The sequence below is a fragment of the Anser anser genome (genome assembly GCF_964211835.1).
Source record: "Anser anser genome assembly, chromosome: 4".
NCBI classification, from domain to species: Eukaryota; Metazoa; Chordata; class Aves; order Anseriformes; family Anatidae; genus Anser; species Anser anser.
Window position 1 is genome coordinate 17,205,677 of NC_139724.1, and position 27,458 is coordinate 17,233,134.

At 33.7% G+C, this 27,458-nt stretch overlaps 1 protein-coding gene across 3 annotated transcripts in view; it reads right to left on the minus strand.

The window, feature by feature from the left end:
* SGCZ (sarcoglycan zeta) overlaps positions 1-27,458 on the minus strand; it is a 470,225-nt gene that overhangs the window by 57,412 nt on the left and 385,355 nt on the right. For all 3 annotated transcript variants that reach the window (XM_083833161.1, XM_083833160.1, XM_083833159.1), the window contains one exon: positions 22,465-22,587. In XM_083833161.1, the coding sequence (XP_083689287.1) occupies positions 22,465-22,587 (123 nt within the window). The remainder of the gene's footprint in view (positions 1-22,464; positions 22,588-27,458) is intronic.

The following is a 27,458-nucleotide window of genomic DNA, read 5'->3' on the forward strand; positions in this document are numbered from 1 at the left end:
AAATCTCAGGAAGTAACATCAGTCAGGCAAAAAGGCCAGAAGTGTATTTATAGAGAAACCTATTTATGCATAGCAGATTTACAAACACCAGACATCTAAAATGCACTTTTTTTGACACAAAGCAGATCAAAGTAATCCTTTCAGCCCAAGCAATAGTCACATATTTCCACCAAAACTGAAACTACATGTATATTCAGAATTCAGAGAGACCAATGTAAACTACTCATTTCTGCTCCATTTACTGGTTACTGAAATTCAGCCTTTGGGAAATTTTGAGTTTCATAAAATCAATGGAAACACAATGTTGATACTTGGTACTGGATTATATTCAGTTACATATGTGCATGCTGAGGAAATTTTGTCATTTATCTAACAAGCAAATGATCTCTTGATTTATGAGTTAGCTCACAGAAAAACAATGGTACTTTTTAGTGACTTAATAACTGACTGGAATAAAATGACCAGCACCCGAGCATATTGCAAAATCAATACAAGCTAAAGAGTTGATAAGCCAAGAATCAAAAACTAATAAATAATTTTGCTGAGAAAAATCAACCATATATTAGCATTATCCCACTCACATTCTTCTTGCAAGAAAATCACCTCAAATGCACCAACAATGGATTTGCGTAGCATTTTGATGTGCACAAATTATGTAGCACTGCAGCATCACAGGCACAGTTGAATCTTATTGCCTTGATCTTTCCCTAGGCTTTTTAGAAATGTCAAGTAACAATATGATGAAGTACTACGATTATGAAAGTATTAGGCTGTAATGCCAATTTGTCCTCTGAGTTAGTGTTTAAAGAAGAATTTGTAAATTTTTTATCATTTTTGAGGCTTGCCATTTTACTCATTGTAAATTCATTATTAAGTTAAAGCATCCAAAGATTTCACAGAGAAATATGAGTAATTACTCAAGATTGCTTTACCGCTGCAGAGACCTTGAAAACATAGACTTTTTATTCTAAGAGTTTAATTCCTATTAAAAAACCCTCAGTACTTAATTCTTTCACCATGTGCATATAGCTAAAAGTGTCTTTGTGGGATTAGCTAGCCACTGTTCAACACTAAGACCTTGGAAAGGTTGACCACTGCCAGACAAAAAAAAACACAGAGGTATTTGTCTAGACATATCAATGATCATAGAAAGACCACAGAAAATACTTATTTATTAAAAGCTCAGTTATTATAAATTATCTTGGGCAGATTAGAGACCTAAAGGAGTCGTAATGCAGCTTCTGGACCACACATTGATTGTGCAGCTCTTCAAGGCTTTTAATTAAAAAAAAAAAAAGGGGGGGTTGGAAATGTAATTTAGCTAGATACTTGTATTAAAAAAGCATGATGAAACTGGATTTTTCCTAGGGAGGAATACAGAACTAAAATGAAAGAAGTTTTGTTATTTTGTGGAAACACGATTGGCCTGATTGTTGGGATTTCAATCTTGCAGAGTCTCTCAGCAGCAAAACTGACTAAGGCTAAAATTTGAATTTATGGTATTGATATGGCCACATAGGAGTTATAATACAGGCAGGAAGCTGTAGTATGTCTCGACTAGATGCAGCTGTTCATATGTAGAGTAAAACATGAGCATTGAAGGCTTCAGAGATAAGTCATTATTTAAAAGTAATTTCTGAAATGAACGATTTAGATTCATTACTCAAAGACCTTGAACATGACAAATGTTTGATGCGTATTTTTTACATGGCAGCATTACTAGAGTAAAGACTTGTGCTAAGCCTTTCATTTTGGTAAGAAATGTGACTGACTTCCTTGATAAATTAAAATTCTGTATCTTCAGTGTAATAAATTTTGATCAAAGCAAATCCAAACTCCAGTAAATACTTGAAAAGTTGCAACAAACAGTATTTATTTTCTCAAGTTATGGTAACTTGCATAGAGTACAAACATTTGATACACTGTTTAATAATGGTGTGCAGTTAAGACTCCTCCTAGGTAGATGTTGCAAAGCAAATAAAACTGGATTATGCCTATGTATTTGTTAACTCAAACATTTACTTGCTTATAGGTTCATATCCAAAATCTATGTTTTGCATAGTTTACTATGCTGAAAAAGTGAATCAATTTGAAAACAAAAATTTGAACTGATCATAGGAGTAACATAATTAAATTAATAATTGCATATGAATATTCTAAATACTACTTCTTGGATTAAAAAAAGTCATTATAAAATAAAACTGCTGAGAATTAAAATTAAAACTATTTCTTCAAAACTGAAATGAAATTGAAAAACATAAGGGTTTTACAAATAACAAGTTTTAAAAAATAATAATTTTCACGACATTGACTTTTTTCCCATAGAGTACAAATCAGAGATAAATATGAAAATAAAAATGATTAACAACAATTTTCTGCTTGAATTGATACAGTCCCCCTGAAAAGCGACAAAAGCTATATACATATATATATATGAATAGATTTAAGCCTTACATTTAAATTTCACAGCAAATAACTGCTAAAAAAATATAACAAAACAACAAAACAACATTATTTCCTAAATATCAATGACAGTCTGTATTATTATTTTTTTTTTCTTGTAAAATGGTGTAGATAATTCAGGGTTCACAATAGTGGGAAACAGAGTAGAAAATGTCCTTGTCAACACTCAAAAATTGAATTTTAATTGTATTATTTTTGTAATTAATAGATCGAAAAGGGAGACTGTATTTCCGCTTGGTTTTAGAAGACAACCCTAGGATTTGGAAAACCCAGACTTATACTATAATGAGTACGTAATTCAGTTACAAATTAGAATAGCTGTTTCCTTGATGAAAAATTAATGATTCAATGAAAGAGAGGACAATCGAACAGTCAGTAGCTTGATAACCAGGGTACTCAGCTAGGATGTGAAAGAATGGGACATGAATTTGCATCTCCCAAGTACAAAATGAAGGCTTAAACTTCAAGACTAACTGAATTACCTTATCATTTCATATTATTTTTTACTACAAGTGTCTTGCATTTGTACAGAATGCTGTGGAAAAACTTGGGAATCTCACAGGGGAAAATGTGAAAATAAGAACACTATTTCTCACCTAGTTTCAAAAGCAACCAGTGATAATCTCCCACTTTGAACTTGAAAGTTCTCTGATGTTTTGGTGCTCACCTATATAACCCAGCCAGGAATGTTTACACAATTTGATTCAAAAAGGTCTAAAAGAAAATAATTTATGATTAGGTTTTTACAAAAGGAAAGGATATTTGCCCTTCAGTTAGATATTCCATAATTAAATGGTTTGATTTTGAAAAGTACGAAGCTCAGAGGAATTTATCAGGAGTTCCTGTGCTAATTCTAAACATCTCACTAGTTGCCTAACTTAGGAGTAGAAATGATTTATATTTTGCCTATAGCCAAAAATGAGAAAATGGTATCTCTAAGGTTTAGTTAACTACTGATACTGAACTGAGACTAGAGCACCATTTTTCCCAACCTAATTAAGCTTTTGCTTTTAACAGTCGATCATCAATTGAGACACCTGAATTACATCTACATTGGAAAAGCTTGGTTGGAAATCTCACTTTAACTATATCAGAAGTTATCCAAGTCACCCTTAGTGTTAGAACTGATTGATAGGGTGCTTATACAGATATATAGCGTGTTTAAGGAAAGGTTGGACTTGACACCTAGGGACATGGTTTAGTGGCTGACATTGGTTGTAGGGGGATGGTTGGACCAGATGATCTGGGAGGTCTTTTCCAACCTTAATGATTCTGTGATTCTATGATTCTATTTTAGTGGCAACTGCTTTATGCCATATATGGTATTCAAGACAAGTTGAAGATGCGCTTAATGAATTTTGAAGTCACCACAAATTTATGTTAGGACGGCACATATATCTGCAATTATATAACCAATTTTGTAATAAAAAATAATTATGATTTTATTAAACACTCAAAATTAACTGCAAAACTCCCAGCTGTTGGATAAAGGATTAGAAATTGTTTTAAGAACTTCAAAGCCTAAATTTGGTTGTTTTGTAGGGACATGTAATTTTCAGCTTGTTTGGATATCATACTTTCTATTACAGGAGCAAGCTTACCTCCTCCAATGTTTAGAGTTATAGATACTTACATGCAAGGATTGTGAATAATCTGTTTTAATTTTTTAAATGTAATTCTTATCTTGCATAATCACTGTTTTTTTTTTTCTGATTTCAGGATATGTAAGATTATATCTCAGATATTTAATAATTTTAACTGGGTGAAAAAATATTATCAAACTTATGAGTTTATTCTGTGTTCCCAGACTTTGCCTGCCTCCATCCTTTCTTATCTCTTTGCATGCAAAAAGTGCACAAAATGACAACAACCTTTCAGGTGACTGTTTTATCACCATTTTCTACTCTAGAAAAATTATGTGCATTATGTCAGTGTATGTGCCAATGATCATGACTGTTTTCACTTTTGGCATTTTGTCATGGAACTTTTGAACTAGAAAGTTTTGTCTGGTGTCTATCTTCTCTCAGTTTGCAGAGAGAAATGGTGCTATTTCTGGAAGCTCTTAAGATCTGCAAAGCAAATTTGAAATTCTTAGTTTAACCTGAAGGAAAACCTAATTTCAAGATAGAGAGTTTCAGTGTTTCAAAGTAATATAGCTATTAGAGAAAATTCAAGATGTAAAACGATCTTTGTTTTCAGGTAGATGGATTACAGAGCTGTACTGACTTCACATTTTTAGTATTTTGATTATTGGCTTTGTCAAATATATATATCAATAATCTCTTTAGGAAATATGAAAAGAGACACATATGAAAAGAACCTGATCAACACCTGTGAAGCTGACAGATGGAATATCCCAAGTCATAAATCAATGCTTTTTCAGATACAAGGGCATTTTTACTGTGTGGACAACTCATCTTAGCCTATTTATCTGGGAAAGGACACAACCTGGATTTCCATGTGGCAATTAGATCTGCATCTAGACTTTATGGTGAGATCACAAATATCTGCTGCTTTTTTGTCTGAGGACCTAGAACTGATTGCCAAGGTAGGCTCTGATGATATTGGTACATGGTGTTACTAAAAGCTGGAATGTGAATTCCATATTCTATTTCCTGTCTGCCTTCCTGTTAGAAGTTAACAGAATTTCAAAGACAGCAGATATCAAAATGTCAAATACTTAAATGATATGATCCCAGTATCTGTAAGATTTCTGTATTTCTCAGTGTTTCTACCTTCCATGATAATTCTGCTTTTATGAAATATTAGCACTACCTACTAACAGGTGAGGTTTATGTTCTATACTGGGATTTCAAAAACCCAATCTCAAGATTTTGGAATCTACGTTGCAGAATGTGAGTGTGAGTACAACATCACCAGTTTTCTACTTGTGACAAAGATTTGATACAAGAATATAGAAAATGTGCTGAGGAAGAACATTTTCAAAAAAGGTTACTTGCAATAATATGCATTTGCTTCTGTTCTCTACCATCGCTGCAGCATAATGAAGAATTGTTATGATTATGTGATAATTACTGCTGCATTCTTACAATTTACTTGGGTTTCATTTATGCAAAAGGAAACCACAAAACAGTAGGACTATTATTGAGATTTTTAAAATAGATCTATTATATCATTTTTACTGTATAGCAATTAGGATGCCATTGATAAATTATAATCAAATATTCAGATAAATGCATTTGTTTACCCTCTAGAGGGCACTAACACACACAGAAAAAGTCTATCATATACAAGTATATAATATGCATTAAAAAGTCACTGTAGAAATGCCTTTAAATATTTTTGAATTCATGAAAAAAATAAAACATGAGAAGAAACCTCACACATTTTGATAATGCTGAAATGGACATACATTTATATAATGCATTTTGTGCCTGTTAAACCAAATTGAAACAAAAGTGTTAGTACCTCCAATTACTGAAAGTCATCTTCACACCCCCCCCCAAATATGAGAATATGAGAAATAAAATGAAGCTATAACGTCAGGTTGTTAGGAAGTTTCTATTTGATATTGCCACTACTTATCTTATTTATTGCCTATTACAACTGCCTTCCCCCCCCCCCATTGTATTAATTATCTGGGTTCCTCTCTAGTAAAGTACTCAGTTGAATATAGCACATTACAGTATGGCATTCCTACAGTGCAAAATGGCAAATGTCTTTATTGCAATTTTAAATAGAAATTCTGTAGCTACGAGGGAGATGGTGAATGCACAACAATACTTTTGTCTTTTAAGAATATTCTCACCTTCAAGTTCACATAGCAGTTAAGCAAACCTTCTAATTTAGCAACAAAATGGATGCAGATGTATTTCACCTCTTAACTGCAATGACTGTATACCAGCAACAGTCATGTTAGCAAACATGGGCCTATGTATGATCTCTATTAATCACCAGAAAGACCGCATGCTTTCTGCAAGTAAAGGACAAGACATTATAGCTTGTTGCATTATGCTAAAGCTGGCCAAAATAAACATCTTTTCTCAAAGTAAGACACAAACGCTTTTGCAGGCAAGAACCGCAAGAGAGTCACCATGTACCTTACAGAGGCTGTGGGAAGAGGGTTTATGGAAGTAACTTACTGCTAGGTCTACCACTGCATTTCAAGATTGGACTGAACTTGTCACAGAGTAATTTGTCAGTGCTGGTCTCAACAGTCACCAAGGAGCGGTATCAGGAATCCAATTACAACAATTCAGATTACCCGGCAAACCTCAAAACAGCCAAACAAATTCACCAGAAGGCTTAAGCATTTTTAATTGCCTTGCTGCTAAGGAATATCTGGCAAAAAGCACAGAAAGGCTTTACTTCTGCATCAAAAATCTGTGTGGCCAGCTACCAGAGAAACCTGTTGTTCATGTCCTCTTAGAAACCAAGCTGCATTATATTCAGGTGCTTTCAGAAGAGAATACTGAACACCAGGTACCACCAGAACTGTCAGGTCTGGGGAACAGAATGTCAGGCAGTTTGACAGTTATCTTGAAATCACTTTTTTTGCTTTAGCTTTTTTAAGTTAAAATTACAGAAATATCATATTTCCTATGTCCAGCTATGAACAAAGACCCTGTTAGAGATAGTTTAAGAAACAAAAAGAAATCCTTTCTTAATTTGCATGTTCTTCAGACCATGTCTAAGAGTTATTTTCCTGCATTATTCAGTTAATTATTATAACGATAATGATTAGCAATCCAGTCTTCCAGCTCTCACTGATAAGATCCTCATTTGGAAAGACCTCTGTTCTTATATTCTTAAACCTTCCAAATAAATTTATTTCCTTTAGATTCAATCTTCCTGGTCCTTTACTCTCACTCTGCCCTTCAGACATCTTAGCATAGTAAATAGTGTTGTTGATTTTTTTTTTCTTTTCAGCAGGGTACTCCCTCTGCCCCTTTCCTTGTTTTGTATTGAAAGTTCCTCCTCTATACTATTTTTTCACATAAATACTTTCCCATAATGAAACTGTTCTGAGAAACTTTTAGTTTTGCTGTCATAAAGAAAAAAAAAATCATTAAAAGTTTAAGTTCAGAAGCTCTAATTGGTTTTTAGCTTTCATCCTAAATCTAAATATAAACTGGGTAGGCAAGACCAAGAATTACAGTGAGAAGAAAAAAACCTGCAACTATAAAAAGCCTGAAAACAATCCTGACAGCTCAAACATGAAACAAACTCGTTGATAAATATTCTTTCTGCACAGTATGGTTTATCTACTGGGTTTTCTCTACTCCACACTCTGAGTGTAAAAATACATTTAAAAAATCGTCCATCATTTGGTAATTCTGCAAGATAAAAATAGCAAAAATAATGCAGCTGGTTTGCTTGATATGAAAATAAATATTTCAAGAAAAAGTGTTTCCCTTTGATGTTTAATGAGAAAAGACTTCCAGATGAAACTACCAACTCCAACTCATGCTTTTGACCATAAACTAGGGAAAGAAATTTTCAAGTGAATCTAGCCTTCTGCTACCACTAGTATTTTGCTTTGTTGATCTTGGATACATCTTGTGTCTTGGCATGTGGTATCCTGGTACTTTGAAAGCTTTACATGTACTGTATCTAGACCTTTGACAACTATAACACACTTTCTTTGCAGAAAGTGATGCAGAAAAAGGACATGAAAAGAGCAGTATTTCTAGTTACACTGTAAGCGATCTAAGCAACGGTACTTGCCTGTCACTTCTATCACACTTGATGTATCAGATTGTTTCAGAACGAGGATGGGAAAAGTCTTAAGGGAAAAGTCTCCACTTGAGCTAAATGACATTTTGGAATTTGTAAAGAAATAAGACTGTCTGGAAGAACTGGAAGACATTTGTGTGTACATGAGTGTGTGTGTTATGCACAGTTGTACAATATGAAGTTACAATTTTAAAAAGAAAACCTTTTGGAAAAAGAATGGGAATGATAATTACTGCAGAAGGAAAACCAAGTGACTCAATAAAATCTCAGCCATGATCCAAGATCCTAATGGCTACTTATTACTCCAGTCTTTCAATGTTCCTTGTTGTGTTTTGGCTTCAGTGGTACAACTCACAGGACCAAAATTCTGTCACACATGCACTGTAGGACTAGTGTCAGAATGCTTTGCTATTGGTCTTGCAGATTCAAATCCAAAGGATAGACAATGGAGTTCTGGAAAAGGTAAATGTGCTTATATCAGTGAGATAATTAAAATGACATACCATAAGTGAGAAAAATTTATAACAACCTGTGTCATTCATAGTTGCTACAAAAAAAAAAAAAAAAAAGAAAAAAAAAAGACTGCAGAAATACTGACTACTTAACTGATGAGTCCAGTCTAAGTACAAAGCTTTGGTGAACTTAGGAGTCAATTTAGTTTATTTGTTCAGGGCTCATTCTTGCTTCTAAACAATTAAAAGGAAAGCTCTAAACTGATGTCAAGCTCCAGGTTCCTTTCACTTGATGGGGGTTTGCAAGGATGGAGAAGTTTTATATTTGCTTTGATAAAAAATTTCTATAGAATGAATTTACTGAAAAGAATGTTTGCTATCACAATGTTTTGAAAATGAGTACAGTAAAATACATCTTGGTATTTTAATTACAGGTTTTGCATGGGCAACTAAATTCCAAGGATTAAGCTTATCCAATAACGAAACAAACATACGCATAATGCTCATACATTTAAAGAAAGAAGCTATGCTGTCAGGGGTTCTTAGATCTGTCCCATGACTATAAAATTATTGTCACTGTTGTGTTCATCTTATCGCAGCCTAAATAACCAGGTAACACTCAAATCTAGGAATTAAATTATAAGAAAGAGGAAAGAAGAATAAAGAGATGAATTCCTTAACAGAACTGATCAGCTGAGGTCTAAAGCAATTGAAAGGGGTTCTCCAAGAAAGATGCTTGGTCTGATCTGGAAACTCCATTCAGGGGCAACACCAATGCAATTTCCAGTTTCAAGACCGTATATGCTGGATGGTGCCGTTAGACTTCAAGCAAGGGGAAAACTTATTTGTAACCATGTACAGTATACTGTTTAGGCTTACCTTAAGATGCTTGTCTGATGATCAGGAATCAGAAAGAGGAGGCTTGCCACTGGAGCAGTGCCTGCTGTGAAAACCTGGTTTGGCTGACGGAAGAGTTTGGAGTAGTAATGGTAGTAGGTAATGAAGTTCTATTCTATCTGAAAGACTTGTGTTCATCTTAATGACAGCTCTTCTAACAAATGAAAGCATTCACAAAGTAAAGAAATAAAGCTGTAAGTAACAGAAATAGTCAAGCTGTCAGTAGACTGATAATAGACGATAGACTGAATAGACTTGTCAAATAGTCAATAGATTTGTGGGTGGGATGGGAACGCTGGAGGACTTCATTGGAACAAGGCAGAGCAACAGCGTTAAGCCTAGATGAAGTGGTGCAGACATTGGAGTTGGTAAGCTTCGTGTCTGTCACTGAAAGCCTGTCTCTGTCTCATATGCTGAAAGGCAGCAAGGAAATCCAAGAAAGTAGGTACTGGCTGTACAAACAATACTTGCTGGACCTTGGTGCAGAGTACATAACCTTCCTTCTATAGCAGTAAAGCTATCCCAGCTCTCTCAGAGTAACCCATTATGCTATGACTTGCTAAGAATTTACAAAGAGACGTCAGTATTGCTCTAATTAACGACAAGGAAAATCTTGAGGAGGCTCAGGGGCGACCTTATCGCTCTCTACAGTTACCTTAAAGGAGGCTGTAAAGAAGTGGGGGTTGGTCTGTTCTCCTACGTGCCTGGTCACAGGACGAGGGGGAATGGGCGAAAGTTGCGACAGGGGAGTTTTAGGTTGGATGTTAGGAAGTACTTCTTTACCGAAAGGGTTATTAAGCATTGGAACGGGCTGCCCAGGGAGGTGGTGGAGTCACCATCCCTGGAGGTCTTTAAAAGACATTTAGATGTAGAGCTTAGCGATATGGTTTAGTGGAGTACTTAGTGTTAGGTCGGAGGTTGGACTCGATGATCTTGAGGTCTCTTCCAACCTAGAAATCTGTGATACTGTGTGATACTGTGATCTTAAGAAATTAATAAAATTATTTGCTATTCTTTTTCTTTTACATTGCAAAATAGAATAAAGGAAATTACAGTTAGTTTGGACAAAAATACATGCAAAAGTTAAAATGAGCGCTTTGTAATTTATAGACTTCATGAATGATTAACAGAGAGAGAAATGGGTAGAGCTGGGTGCAAATGCATATACTGATCTTTTTTTTGTACACTACCAGTTTGATTTTTTCATACCAAATGTTTTATGAAATATAAAAAACCTTAAGGAGTATAAATAAAACTAACATGTTAGTTAGAATTATTCTAGTGTAAATTTCTGCCAAAATTCTGACTCTTCTATGAGTGTTGTAGGTAGAAGAGCAGTGTATTGCTATACTGCCATCTTCTAGACATTACTGAAACCTAAATGACCTTGCTAAATTGTCTGCAACACTCACTGTTTCACAATAAAAGCTCACATAATCTACTAATTTCACATTTTCTATAAATTGTTAGTAAATAATATGTACACTCCATATATCAACTTTAAATTATTATCCCACAGAAATATTCCTGTTTTTAATGCAAGGGAACTTTTCTTAATTCCTGAATAAATTCAAGTGGGAGGTAGCATTCCTTTAGTTTGTTCTGATAAATAAGACCTCAGCAAAGCCCAAAACATTAGTCATAATGTATTAAAATGGGATAATAAATAATATGAAGCATTTAAAATTATTTACAATTAAAAGATTCTATGTGGATTGTAGAACTACATGCAACATTTAAAATTAACACAAAGAAGATTTAAACAGGCAGAGACTTGTGAGAAGTGTGCTAGTAATAGCTGCAAAGAGTAGGACACTGCTGCTAAGTTTACAAAGAAGGAATTTTATTGAATTCTTATTAGTTGGTTTGTTACTGGAGATAAAAAAAATAATAATAAAAATCTGATCTCCTCTAAGGCTCATTCTTTGCTGTGATCATTAAGTTCAAAACTAAATCAGGAACAACCATCTCATCCTCAACAGCTGTTGGCATAATTATGTGGAACAAAATGATGAAATTCTACATTCTCTACAGCTAAATTACTCCAGTGTTTCACTATTTTTTCCATTACAAAGACTTTTATTTTTACAGATAGAGAGGATTCCTTGTTTTTCAATAGGCTGATTCTCAAGGCCTCAAGACTATTATCATATTCCCTTTGATACTCTTTTCTTCAAGCTGAACAGCAACATCAACAACTAATCAATCTCATGGCTCTGGATTTTGTCCAGTTATTTACTGAACAATGGTTATGCCAAACTGGACAAAATGCTTTGGATAGGACCTTGCCAGTGTAGAATTAAGCAAATCTGCAGGCTTGAGTCTTGTTTATACACTCCAGCATGATATTTGACTTTCTTGCATCACATGATGTTCTCAATTCATCTTGTGATCCAAAATTCATCCAAGATTCATCTTTGGATTGATCCAAGATTCATCCAAGATTCATCTTTGGATTCCAAAATCCAAACTTTTTTTGACTCACATTTCTGTGAGTCTTACGAATTCTCTGCAATTTCAAAACTGACCACCGGAAGTCAATTTGATTTTGCTTTGTCATTGTGTTTTCCTGTAACTTTCGAAGAGGGGATGTTCTCATAACATGGTGGCTGCCCTACCACAATTTTCCTTCCCATGGATTAGGTACGCTTCTTACATTACTTTTTCAAGACTGTGTCATCCTTATAATCCATAAATCTTTTACATAGCCTGCATTTTTACCTATAATTTTTCCTAAAAGATGGATGTTTCAGTAGTTAAAGCAGACAAGAGGCCCCCAAGCATTCCAAAATGCTATCACCAGATCCTGTGCATTAGACTTTTTTTTTTTTTTTCCATTTATAAAAAAGCTTCACCTGTATAATCTTTTTTTGGTGTGCTTGTCAATGTTACCACATATGTTCTTTGACCTTTCATCATTACCCATGAGGTCTAAATCCATGTGCATTCTGAACCTCAGAGCAGTTATACATTCTTTAGATGCATCCATTTCTGCTTAAATATTGAGAGTTTTACTTTTATGAGATGATTTCTATCACATATACTTTTATTTATTTATGTTGATTTTTGCTAGTCTTCTTTCTGGAATTTACATTACCCATTCTGAATCCTTGTACACTTTTATCTATAATTCTGTCTACGCTTAATCTTTATACATACTTATGCACTTTAGTACTTTCTGCACTTTGTGCAAACTCATGTTGTTATATACTTTTAATTCTAATATTTATTCAAAGGCTTATATACATTGATGATATTTTACTATAGCCAAAATGATTGCTTATTATGTTTGTGTCTTGGTGTGCTGAATTTAATGCTGTCAGACACTGTGAAATGTAAACTTGTCACTAGCCACAACGAGGACAGGAATTTACAGTCTCAATGTAGGCTGAAGGCTGCAGGCCATATTTTTATAGGAGATTTGATTTTATTTTTCTGGAATGGCTTCCTATGAGTGAAATTATTCCAAGCTTATAGGAATTTGCTATGAATAAGCTTTGAGATGTATTGCAGAGCAAAAATAATTTGAACCTACATTTTTCAAAGCTCTGCCTGCATACCTGTTTTATAAATATCTATGGATAATAGTGAAGTCCAAAGTGTTACTGGTGGAAAAGTGCTAACTTCTCATCTGAGTAAAGCTTTGTTTCGAATTGTGATTGCCATGGATTCAAACAGTACCTTCCTGTGAATACTTCAATAATATGATGCAATGTGTCATATCCAAAGTCAGAAATACAAAGTACAGACTATGCTGCTAACGATTCACCCTTTCCAGCTTTTCCTTATCAGAAAAATGTATATATATATATATAGTTTTCATTTATTCATTTTATTGGAATCATTGTTTGTACATATATAGAGAAAGAAGAGAGAAAAAGTTACAGCAGACAAAGATCACCCTGTAGTATATCATGTTTTGAACATTTAAGGTAAAAAATACAGTTAAACTTCGAAGGCAGAAACATATGCTTATTCAACAACAAAACACTCCCATTAATCTATATTTATGTCTTTGTTTTAGAATCAACTTAAAGTTCTATATTTATTCTTTCAGTTGTTTTCTACCTAAATTTAGTTCATTGACACATGTTTTGGAAGTATAGTATTTGTTATGACATACCCTCATATAATTGCACCATGCAATTTATGCCTACTAAATACATTAGCTCATACTGAATGTTGGGTAAAAATTTTGCCATTTAGATAAGCCCCTTCCTCCCCACTCCCCCCCCCCCCCCCCCCAAAAAAAAAACCACAACAACACTAGTCTATAGTGGCTTCACAAAGGATTCAGAGAAAACAAAGCGCAGTTCTGACATGTATTACATGAAGCACAATAAGAGGAACTACTGTGTATTTTTTGGAAAAAGTCAGATGCTAGCAATATTTCTTAAAATGTAATAGCATTCCTCTTGTTTCAAAAGCTTCACAAATTGAAATTTAAATGAGCTCATCTTCCCAGCATTTAACTAGAATACTGTTCCAGGACAAAGCAAGGTATTTTTGGTCTGCGCTATCATTATTATATTGTCTCCAAATCCAAATACCCTTTTTGCTGAACCTAAATCCTGTAGTGCTTTGCAGCCTGACCCTTATGTTCAACAATCCTTTTTTTTTTTTTTTTTCCAGGCAGTAATAAATCACAAGAAAGTATTTTAAGGCAAAAAAAGAAAGTGAGAATGCAGGAGCTCCTTTATGATTCACCTTTCCCTCCTGTGAGTAGCTATATTTTAAAAATAGAGATGGGTCTGACTGCTCTAATTTAAATGTGCATTTTCAAATCTACCAAAGCCTGAGGGCATGCAAGTGTCAAGTTTAACTCAGGTTTTTAGAGTTGGAATTTTACTACAAAATCTGAATTCAATTCATATCCAGTTCCTTCATCAAACTTTTCTGAATGTTTAGTGTTTGTTTCAAAATTAGTTGGTTTGGTCTGGTTTAAGAATTATCTCAGTTTACTAATAATGGGACAATTTTCTACTGGACTCCGACACTTATATAGACCATGTAGACTTGCCTGTTATCATGCCATTCAGATCCATGAAAACTGGAATTGCTGTAAATTACATCTCTGAACTCTGGCACAGTCATTCAACAGGGAATGTGCAATATGACTGGGGATATGATTACACCTATTGGAAGTTTTCCCTAATAATCTTCATTCTTAGATTGGCAACAAATATCCAATACCTTAAGCTTGATGTCAAAGGTTTAACCAGAAGACAGATTCAATCGGGAAGTTAGAATCAGTCTTTTGATCAATATTGACCTGTATTCCTGTACTCGATCAGAGCAAATAGTCTCTTCACTAACTTAGGGAAGCTGTTGGCTACATTCTGCCAGCACTTTTGAATGAAACAGGTGATAGTCCAGATTTCTTTTAATAACTGATAATATCTCCTCTCCCCACTCCCACACCCCACCCCCAAAAAAAGCTGAATATGGAAGGGTGGAAGGAGAGCCATTCAGAAAGAACAGGTTACAGAAAAATTTACTCTCTGGGTAGCCAGGTAGGGGATGATTTTCCTCTACCTAAACATCAGGAGAGTATTGTTTTTCTGTTTTGTTTTTAATCTTTTCCATTCTTGTACCTGAGTATATGCTATTTCCGTCAATAGAGCACAACCTTCTTTAAAATTTCTCAGTAGAATGGCTATAGCAAGCTGACTGTATTTTCTTGGGCTGCCAGGTCCACAGAGCTGTCTGCACATACATCTCCTTTTGGGTCTATGTCCTTTGCAGAGAAACTTATTAAGTCCAGTCACTATGTTCCTTAGCATGTTTTTCTTAAACTGACAAAAGTCAAAATCTTTTTCTTGCAAACAAATTGCCATTATCCTTAGATAACTGCAGATCTCCAACGATCTACATATGCACCAGCAGGCTGATGTAAGCACATACTGATTGCAATCTGAGCTGGCTGGGAATGCATTCTATGTTCAACAAGAAGATAGAAATGTATCTGGGCAATGTCCTGGATAAGTAATTTATTTATTTAGTTTCACCACTTTTAACTTGCCTACAAAACTTTCAGTTTTGGCATTCACATACATCTGCTTGAAATCAACTCTACAGTTGCTCCTTGAAAGGAATGCCCTGAAAGGTTGCTCTGTTGCCAAGTGTTCAGATTCCTGCAATAATAACACCTTTCAATCTGATCTCTCACACAGAAAAGTCTGGACATGAAGTGATTCTTTGATATCTAAATAAGCATATCTGAAATCTTATTCACTCAGTACGTTTTGGGGTACACATTATTATGCTCATAACTGGGGAAATAGAAGTTCTATATATGTAATGCATTTTTGTTAGACAGATGCTGATGTAAGAATCTTAGTTTATTCAGTTGTCAGGATCCTGAGAGTCTGGCATATCTACTTAAAGGTTTAAATTTTTACTGCAACATCAAATACAATAGTTTTACTATGGTCACTTACAATTTGGCTGTGTAGGCAAGCTTAAAGTGATTCAGTGTTTCTCTTCATCTTGTTTAAATTCATACTACAAGCTCCATCTGTCCTGAATGACAATCTACCAACTGAACATGGCAAATCCAAGATCTTCTTTCTCTTTCATACCAAAATTTCTAGCCAACCTCTGAAGGAACTAGATATACGTCTACTGTCATAACAATGTACATCAAATAAGCATTTATTTTTCTACATTTCAGTACTTGTTATAAATATTTTATTTCTACCCTTCCAACCTAATTTGTAATTCATATATATTTCCTCATATTTCTGTCATATTTCCTTTTTATAGCTATAAGCCATATTTCTACTTTATCATTTCATTTTAACTACTCTGGAAGACCCTTCTATATTTCAGTTGCCTGCAGACTCACAGTCCTACAACATAATCTTAAAATCAAAACTGAGGTAGTGATACACTTATCTGCATGTTAATTCCAGATATTGTTAGAATATTATTAGAATGTAAGTATGGAGGTATATTCTGAAGTTTTCCTTGATACATCAAGGCTTTGATCTTTAATCCAATGGAGTATATAGATTTGATCAAAGCCATGCTGAATCCCTTATAATTACAAACTTTAATGTTTATAAACTGTAATGTAAAAAAAAAAAAAAAAAAAGTGCAATGAAAATTATTTGCAGCATTTCATAGATTTTTCCCTGACACTACACTGGTGTCAAAATAGATTAAACCTACATATGCCCTACTATTAATCTCAAACGGTTTCCATAAAAACTGAAGTATGCCTCCTCCCGTCTTTCTCTTACTTCCATCTTTCTACATAACTTCACTATTTGACAAGGCTCATATGAGGTCACAATGGTGTGCAAACTTTTTCAACCATGCACAAGCCTCAATGCAATTACAATTGTCACTCTTCAGGTAGTTATATCAGCTCACACAATACAGACATGGAGCTACAAATATCTGAAAAGTTTGGTGTTTCAATAAATAATGGAAACAGTTGTACTCTATAAAGCTATTACTAAAAGCTTGGTAAAACATTAACTGACAAGATTTAATTAGCTTCTTCTTTATTTTTAGAGGAAAAATATTACTGATGAAATATTAATTATTATTGTAATAAAATTCAGCTTTATCCAGGAACGACTTGAGGTTCTGTGCTAAAACAGATCACACTACTCAGATAAGCAGCAATAAGAGATGAAGGAAAATAAGCCAGCAGTTCAGAAAGTAATAGAAAACAAAATAAACTATTTCTCCATAAAAGTTAATAACATTTCCCAAACAATCTAGACTGTGTTATTTAGAAAAAGTGATAGTTTGTTTGTGGCCTCTAGAAAACACAATTGGATTTGACTGCAGAACAGCAATGGCTTCCAATGAAGACCTTGTTTATTTTGTAAATCCATTTTTTCCTTGACTTTTAAAAAACATTATTAATAGAAAAGCAACATGTGCAAGTGCAACTGATTTATATCTGTAAGAAATCAAGTTACCATATTGCTAAAGAGTATTGGAAGAAGGGTTAGAGATAAAATTACAGTTGTAAAAATACATAAAATTAAAGGTTCCGATAACGTGTTTTTAGCCTTAAGTTAGCAAACCACCTCAAAAGTCAGAAGACAAAAAATTCAGTTTGTTTGCCCCCAAATGTGTTTTGCCTAGAATACACAGCTGCTAACTCAGTTTTGGTTAAAAAAGAGGTGGAAGATAAACTGTACTAACACACACATAAAGTGGAAGATTTTATAGAAATAATTACATCCTTTATTAACAATGTCTCAGAAATACGTTTATTGAGCTAAGCCTTCTTAATCTGTTTCCTCACAAGTACTGTGCCAGACATACAGCCAAATCTCAATATATGCTTGTATTCCCACCTGTGTCGCCAATCCAGTGTTTTCAACTTCTTCTGCAAGAACAACATACAAAAAAGATTGCACTGCAATTAAGAGAAATATGAAATAGATAGCCAGGGCAGAAAATTTTGCGTTAAGATTAAGGTAACAGAAGTCGAAGAGATACTCTTGCTCTGTAATTCCAGAGGGAGTGAAGATGACTCTAAAAAGCTGTAGACATTGTCCATTCATTTGGATAGGGCAATAAATAAGGGATAGACAAAGGTGCAGAAAGGAACCTGGGAATCCACTAGAAACTTAGCCACTTATTCCTGTTTTATCTCCCTGCTCTTTGCCAATGTGCTTATTTCATCACATCTTTCTCTTCTCTTTTTCAATGAGAAGAGCTTTCAAAAGTTGTATCGTTATAAGGAAAAGCAGAATTAGACAGGCCCAAAAAAGTCTTTGTAGAAAATTTGAAAAGAATGTGGTTAAATTTTCAGAGTTCAAAGTAAAAAGGTCATAGAAGTTTGTGATATCATACAAATAATTCTTTTATGTGGGGGTTGGAATTTGAGATTGAACTTCTAAAAATTATTCTTTCTTCTGTAAGAAGAAATTATTATTTCTTCTTCAATTGGAATATTGATTTCAGTTTACTTTTGTAGCCTCTTATTCCCCCTGGTAATTACTGTTAAGGTAAAACTGTTAGAATCAGTCCAAAACCACTGCCACGTAGAAAAACTTTGGATAGGTAGCCTTTAAAATGTTTTTATTCACAAGGTTACTAATGACCACCATTTGAAGCAAATTTGTTGTTTCAATGATGGTCTACAGTTTGATACCAAAAAGGAAAAGCTGAACCTTTAGATTTGCTGTAATTACTTAAGTAATGTGTAATATGCTTAAGTAATGAACTGTCTTTCTCCTTTCCTGGAACGATAAAGTAGAAAAAAAGCTAACAGATAAAAGAAAAAATCAAAATTAATGATAAAAGGAAGAATAAGCAGACGTCTAAATTCAATCAGCCAAATGCCTAATCTGAAAGAGATAATTAAGGAAGATATAAATTGCTGCAATGTCTCTTAAACAAAATAAAAGTACTATTTCTGTCTGTATTTTTCTTATCTTGGAAATATATTTGTATCTGTATTACTAGCTTATTTCTTCTGTATCCTTCTCGCTGGAATAGACTGACTGTATGAAAATTGACAAAAACAAAAATACTACAAAAATAATGAGATGTAAATTTAATCCTTCATTTACTTATTAATCAAGAATTTTTTATACTGCCTTATGAAACATTATTTTTTTAGAGCAATGCAATACAAAAGCATCTTTCTAAATTGAGAAGAAGTCTGACATTGCCATAGTAGTTTATAAATGCCCATAGAATGGGCATGCTTATGAAAATTAATTATCAAAATGCATCATTTATTAGACCCACTCACAGTGAATTGTTTCCAAAGAGACACATTTCACAGCTAGGCAAGAAAATAAAGTCAAGTTTTCATTGTAGTACTATATGTGATAGTTTTATCCCCAAATAAGCACAGCTTATTTTTGCTTTTCGATACACATATTTTGTTTTCTCTGTTATTCCACAACTCTTCCTATATTCAGCCCAAGGTACCATGATTATCAAAACACACACTTGAGAAAAATGCACTAAAACAAAATCTCATTGATATTTGACATTATGATGCCTTGCCACATTTCATCAGTCATGTCATCATATAGAGTAATGCAGTCTGATTGATGCAAGTCACAGGGACTCATCATCTTTCATGTATTTGCTGAAGAATGTAAAGGTATCACACAATCTTTGGACAAAATTCAAAGAATTAGAAATAAAGCTTTTGCTATTTTATCTTTCCATGAAGATAAGATTTTTATTTTACCCCTCTGGGAGATGTTTTTTAAATAACTTTCTTGAGATTGCATGCATCATATAACTTCTAGTCTCCTCCTGGAAATCCATTTTAAGTAATTTCAGCTTTAGACTGAAGTAAACAGTAAAGCGTTTTACAGCTCATTACAGCTTTAATATTTGGCTGGAGATTAGTACTTCTGCTGAAAAAGGCATTTTAGGGATACAGAAATTGGGATATGAGAGATTTCTGTGTAAGTCTTTCAGAAATGCTTATTTATCTAATACTCTTCCCTTCTGTAGAATATTTTTTTTCTCTTACAAGATGATGGAAAGGCTGACGTAAACTGGGCTCTATGGATCTAAAGCATAAAATTTTGAAACTAACTTTTTGTAGCCTGATTATGAGATAGTTTACTGATGAAATCTGATTTTAAGACATCAAGATGATTATCCAGAGATATGAAAGAATGATCCTAACTTCATTAAACTATTTTTAAATACATAAGAAGGCAATAATTTTCAAGAGATTTAAAAAAATATATTACTCTTTCAAACTGCAATTACAAAATACCTTAACATATTTTTCTGAAGAAAATGCCATAAATATTGGACATTAGGCTATTTAAATGACATATAATTTGTATTTAAGTCCCTGACCTAAATGAAAATACTTAGGAACTAGTAAATCTTCCAATGGCCAATTTTCTTTGTGATATTTAATTGCTGCCTAAATCTTTTGTTTTCTCTTTCCCTTTTTTCCCTTTTCTTGTGAGCAAGAAATTAATGTCTATGCCTACATTTTTATAACCCTAAAATAACTAATCCTAACATTTGTTTATTTTTCTTCTTAACTACAAAGTGAAAATCAATTATTTGTACAAACAACTCTAGTACTAAGATTCTTTGGTGGGAGTCAACTGGTACACAGCAATCCCTGAAACTCAGAAGGTTATATGAAAGCAACATTAACTTACACTTTCCTAGACATTTTTTTTTTATTATTTTTATTTTGTGCTTAATATAAACATACATACGGTCAGGTGTAATTCTAGAATTAAGGAGAAAACCCTGTTCTTTTCACAAGGAAAAATCTTATATGCCATATCAAGCATCACTAAACAAATTTTCATTAGTTCTTCTGCTTTCTAATACCACTGAAGTCAGCAGGTGCTGTGGGTACAAAACTATGGCCGCTGAAGTTAAACACAGTTGAGCCGTGCTTTGGTTTTGAAGTCTGATTGAAAAAAATTGCCATGATATCTACAACATATGATCATATTTCTTAATGTCAGGAAGTTTAATCCTCTGTGCCATTTGTAAGATGTTTTAATTTGTAACTTATTGCAGACACTTTGGAATCCCCTGTGTCAACTGTATGTTTAAGATTAACTTTCTCAGAACTTAATACTCTGATCAAGTTTGAGCCCTAGTAGGGTTCCAGTATGACTCTCTCACGTTACTTCTTCTCATACCGTAGTTATTCTCTTATGTTTTATTATGAAACAAATTATTGTAAAATTACTATCTGTGAAAAAAATGCTGAGTCAACAAAACATCGATTTCTGCTTCTCCTAAAACCAAATTTAGTAAATAGATGAAAATCACTGTATTGAATACTGCGGCCTCACTAAACTGCCTGCTTGTGAATGTCATTTCTTTTAGTTTAGCAGTATTAAAAAGGTTGTTTGGCTACAGAGATAAACAGAGATCAGACAGGAATGAAAGGGTAAGAAAAGTAATCCACAAATTCTGGCAAGCAACAATCTTATTTATTCTGAGGCCTATAAAAAAAGTTCAGTCTCAGCTTGACCCTGAATTTCCTGCTGTATTTTAATGCTTTATCCGGTGTTACATTAAAGTAGAACTACCTAATAATTTTTTTTAAATGCTTATACTTGCTAGTAATGCATATCATGGTTTTACGGACCAAAGAGGGATCTTATCATAATCATCAAAAAAAAAAAAAAAACAAAACAGAATCATCTTGTACTTTCTACACAATTGAACTTTCAAATTAGTAGCCTCATATTTCAAATTCTGAAGTTCAGGCATACCCAAATACAGACTTGACTTAAAGCTACACATCCAACAATGACGAAGCAAATTTAAATTTTGAATCTCATTCTAGACTGTGAGTAGATAGCTCAAGTCCAGCCCAAGTTCAGGTAAGATTTTGTTAATCAAAGTTTAAATATTTATCTAAAGCACATATAGATGATTTTTGTTTTCATAAGTTAACACATTTCTAATATCAAATGGGTTACTGATACATATATACATACGCATATTACAATAAGAACTGTATTTCTTGTTCTATTGAACAAATGTTGAGGTCAAGAAAAGACTTCTACTTACTACAATTCAGCTGAGCCTCCTAAAGTAAAACTACATGCTTAATTCACACAAAAGTTAGACTTGATACTTTGAATACAGAAAAACCAAGAGTCATGGTATATAGCAATAATTTTTATCATTGTGATGTCATGTTACCTAAGCAAATGGTATAACTACCACAAAACAATGCTTTACTAACTGTAACAAATAAAAAGCAAATCACTGTGTTATGGGTAATGGGTGGTCCTCCACAGGTGATCCTGCGGAGTTTAAGTTCAACTCTGTCCTTATAGCAATTTGGTTTTTAGATTATGCAATATCTTTTGGTTGGTCAAGTAATCTCACTGATGATGAGAAGATATTCTCTCCAGAGGATGAAAATATTTGCAGATGACTGATAGATTAATTATTACTAAGGTGAGGAAAGGAAAATGTTAACATTCATTTAAATACCATACAATTACCATACCTGTTACTTTCAGTCTGTCAGCTCCAATGACAATCTCATCTTCATCTGCAGAAAACAACACTCTTCCACCTTCACTTGACCTCACTTCAAACCTTTTACACTGGGCCTCCACAGCATCAGCTCCTGAAATAAAGGAAGTGAATGTTTCGTCTGAGATAATTTTTAAAAAAAGAAAAAAAAAAAAAAAAAAGAGAATTCATCAAGAATTTATCAGTATGCATGGGGTACCCTAAACGCATGGAGTACAAGAGGCTTAAGGGGATTTTATCAAATAGTGGTCTTATGTATAAGTCTGGTAGATAGTTTGTATTATAAAATAATATTAAATGATTTTATGGAGTGATTATTTCACTATTGCACATCAGGTTAAAATTTTAAATAACTATTGAAAACATCTACGCCATCATCCTCATGGCTGTCCTCTGGACCTGCTCCAACAGGTTGCTCTGGATGGCATCTCTTCCCTCCAGCGTGTTGGCCACACTACTCAGCTTGGCGTTGTTGGCAAACTTGCTGATGGTACACTTGATCCCACTGTCCGTGTCACTGACAAAGATGTTAAACAGTGCTGGTGTTTAGAACAGTACAATTTAGAACACACTTAAGAGCATACTCTGCACGCTTGATGAAATGTCATTTCAGAGCATTCTGGGCTTTGTTCAGCTTAAAGTGGAGCTTCTGGCCAACGGGAAAAAAAAATATAGGAGCCTACTCCATGAAAATCAAATACTCAATGCAGCAGATAATGGTATTTTTCATCCAGTTCTATTGCTAACTTGAATGGCAAAAATAACAAAAACAAAACAAACAAAAAAACAACAAAAATCAGACCACAATTCATCTCACGTTATGAAATATAAGTACCATATGTCTCAAAGCTCCAAAAATCTAAAATAATTATGAAATCAAACAGATCTATGGGACTGCATCTACAAGTGCAATAAAGAAAATTTGAAGATACCAAACTGTTAAGTTTACTATATTTGAAGTTTACACGCTTTATCCTTATTCTTCAGTGTTTTGCCTGTTATTATTTTTTTAATTATTATTATTTAATTTTATTAATCACTGAAAGCAAAAACTTCATTCTGAAAATTTTGTTGAAAAGTGAGGAACAGTATATACCTGTAAGGCAAATTTCAGAATTTCAGGGAATACTTACCTGACATTTTTTCCCCAATCCCTAATTAGATTTCTAACGTACACCTGGAATGACCCATCAGCACCAATGTGTGAAAATTATGCAGAAGATGTTGTAGACAAAGATATCCATGTATGTCATTTCAGTCTATCAAACTGGCTCATAGGTTTACTTTCATAATGAGGAAGTTTTCAGTTTAATCTGTAAATGTTCAATATCAAAATATATAAGAAATAAAATAATTGTGATAACTAACTTTGGATGAGGAACTGCAGTAGCAGACCTTAATTTGCAGGATTGGCTATACATATAAAAAAACAACAACAACAAAAAACAAACACAAACAATTCCTTCTACTAAGAAATGAACATATTTTAGCTGCTTGGCATTTGTACCTCTTCGGCATCACATTGCATATAAGTAGCCCTATAATGCAGCTAGTTCAAACTACAATTACAAGACTAATTCTACTTTTTTTTTATGCTATACAAAAGTGGCTTTTACTTTATGTTGCAGTCACGTCTTAACGGTGCATCACTCAGTATTACTTACTGCTGAAACAGTGGTTAGTGTCAAGCCACTTGAGAGATTTCTAACAAAAAATTAATACATGTTAAGACAGTCTCTTTGATGTGGAACCTGATGTAAATATTATGAAAATGGTTTACAAAAGTTAAACTGCCTACAGAGTAATCAATGCTATCAAAATGGAATACTGTTTCATTTCATTTTCATTTCCCAGTTGAAATATGAGTAAGCAGTTGCATGTGCAATGTATTAGTGTATTATCTTCTCAGCTGTAATGCAAATTGCTGTGTTGCAAAAACAGTCTACAAACATTCGTGCCTCACAAAATGTCTGAATCTTTAATAGTATTATTAACAAAATGAAGAATCATCTCTCTGTGCATTAAGAAAGCAAACCTTCTGAATTTTTTTGCTCAAACTTGTAGAGCAATCAGACTATCCACTCTGCATGCTTGTTTTTTAACTAATCCAGAATATTTTATCTGCTTTGATAATGAATATGTCAGTCCAGGGAAACATGCAAAAAAATCTGACTTCTAAATTATGTTTGGAAAGGTAATTTCTATCAAACACGTGGCCATCCGAAAAACTTACTGGCTATGCTAAGGACAAATGTACTTTACACTAGAGATGCAGTCAACTTTTCTATAGCTTTAATCAGGATGAAGGCAAGACCCTAGAATATTTTCTTGTCCTCTTGTGTCCAGAAAAATTACATACTTGTAATTTCATTTGTATAATGCTGAATTAAATTAAGAATCTTTAAAATTCCATTCATTTAAAGCATATGGATGAAGCATATACATTTCATATTCATCCATACACTGTAGATACTAATGATTGTTTATAATACATGCTTGTTGCACAGCAGTTGCATAATTGAAACTATTATTAAACTGGTAAAAGTGGTACAAAATATAAAATTATTCATTTGAACTAGACTACAGTGAATATATGTTAAAGGAAAATGTTGGGCAGCACATACAACATAGATACAGAGAATTATATTACTGTAACACAGATTAATATGAATGAAGATTAAATTTCAAGGCAGAAACTGTCTATTTTGAATTTTTATAGTATCTAGCTTGATTATTTATTAAATAATACCATAATAAAAACCATGAAGAATGCATGCTTTAAAAATTTTGCTTTTTAAAGTCAAATGTGACTTGTATGACTTTATTCAGGAAAAAACAAATTACAACCTGCATTTGGAGTTATAATAAGTACTACCAAGAATTTAGCCAGCTTAGAGTTTAGATGATTATTAAAATCTGACTTTAAAGGCTGAAGGATAAATACTCCATGTACCAAATATGATTTAATTCTGATCAGGTTGAAAACTTGATTTGTATAAAACTATAATCATGCAATGGAAGTATAAATGGTTGTTGGTTTATGCATAGGCAGGTGGTTTGTTGTTGTTGTGGAAATTGCTGTTCATCCTGGGTAGCACACATTGGTTTCTTTCACTGCTTGGAGAGCATGTACAGTCATTACAGCTTGCTGGCCAGTTCAGTTTTCCTCTACTGGCAGAGCTGAACTTCTTCATAAATTTTGTGGTTATGCATATTTTGATTAACAATGCACTGTATCATGTTTTGTGCTGTAGGCAAGAATATCCAGGTTTGGGGTTCTATTTTTTTTTTCTTTTTTCAGAGTAGTTTCCACACTAGTTTCAGAGTAGTTTCAGAGTTTTCTACTAGTTTCAGAGTAGTTTTTCCCTTCCAGTTTTCCATAAAATTACGTAGCAGAAATAACAATACTTGTATGATACTTGTAAACATGAAAAGTGATGTAGAAAGTCAGAATTGTAGGGACAAGACAGACAAACTAAAACCCATAATTTTCCTAATTGCACCCATGGTTTCCACCCAAACATTATTATAGTTTCAATTTTTTAAGAATGTCTGAATATATAAGAATATAATTTTAAACTAAAAGAGCTTAGGAACAGATTCTTTACTCAGAGGGTGGTGAGGCACTGGCACAGGTTGTCCAGAGAAGTTGTGGATGCCCCATTCCTGGCAGCGTTCAAAGGCCAGGCTGGATGGGGCTTTGGGCAACCCGGTCTGGTGGGAGGTGTCCCTGTCCATGGCAGGGGGGTGGAACTTTAAGGTTCCTTCCAACCCAAACCATTCTATGATTCTATAGGAATATTTCTCATTTAGCACAAAACAAAACATTTGGGACATTAAATCTATATTCCAAGAAGATCTAAGAAGAGTATGTTCCATCTTTCTCAGCAGCAAAACACTTCATTCCCACTCTCAACACCAAGATTTAAAATAGTAGAAATGTTAAAAACAGTAAAGTGTAAAGCTAACATTTTCTTTGCTTTATCTTGTGGTCTGTTTCCAGCCATCTACATTGCATTTCCATTCATTCCCAACTTACTGAAACATAAGATGAAACTGAAATGTATGAGGAAAAGTAACTATCAACTTTGTACAATGCAATGTTTCTTTGAAATACGAATTAACATACTAATTATTTATACATTTAGTAAGACATCACAGTATGCCCTGCCATTAATTTTGCTTAATTTTGAGGTCCTGAAAACAGTTGCAAAACAGCCTTAATATTAGCAATCATGGGGGAAAGAAGAAAATGTCTGAAAAGAATGTTTGGCAGAAAAAAGTAGATTGTAGTTGCCTCCATCTTTAAATGAACATATTAATTAAAATTAACTTCAGGGAGTACGTAGATGGAGAGTTATCCTATCATGTGTAATAAACAAATGTGATCAAAGAACACATGTATTGCTGAATGCAAGGCTATCCAAACTGGAGCTGCTGATCAGATCCAGTTATTCGGCCAGCTGACAAAGAGACAAATGGGTGCTGTGAGGCTTTCTGGACCAGGATCATCATATTCATGGAAAAATAACCTTTAGATCATCAGTGTTAAAAAACCTAAAGCCTGGTGAGTGGAAGCAGTCTGTGATTTCACTGAGTGCAATACAACTCATGTAACTGTAGAGATCTACATGTAGTTACTTAATGAGATTCACGTAACAGCCAAGGGAGAAACAGACATTTGAGCATGTGATACATTTGGCCTCCTTCCGGCATTTACCTTTAGATAATATTAAATACATTAAAAGTTATATTTTTTCTCTTCTGTTGATAAAGACATTGTGTGTTTACATTAGATGTAGATGAACACTAGCAGTAATGTCTGGTTTCTAAATCACCTTCCTTGTCCACCAGACAGACAACAAATTCAGATACAGAAATAGATAAAATTCAACCACATAAAATTAAATACAGAGCCTAGAATTCAAAGCTAATTACCATGAGTTTATGATCTTTGTAAATGCA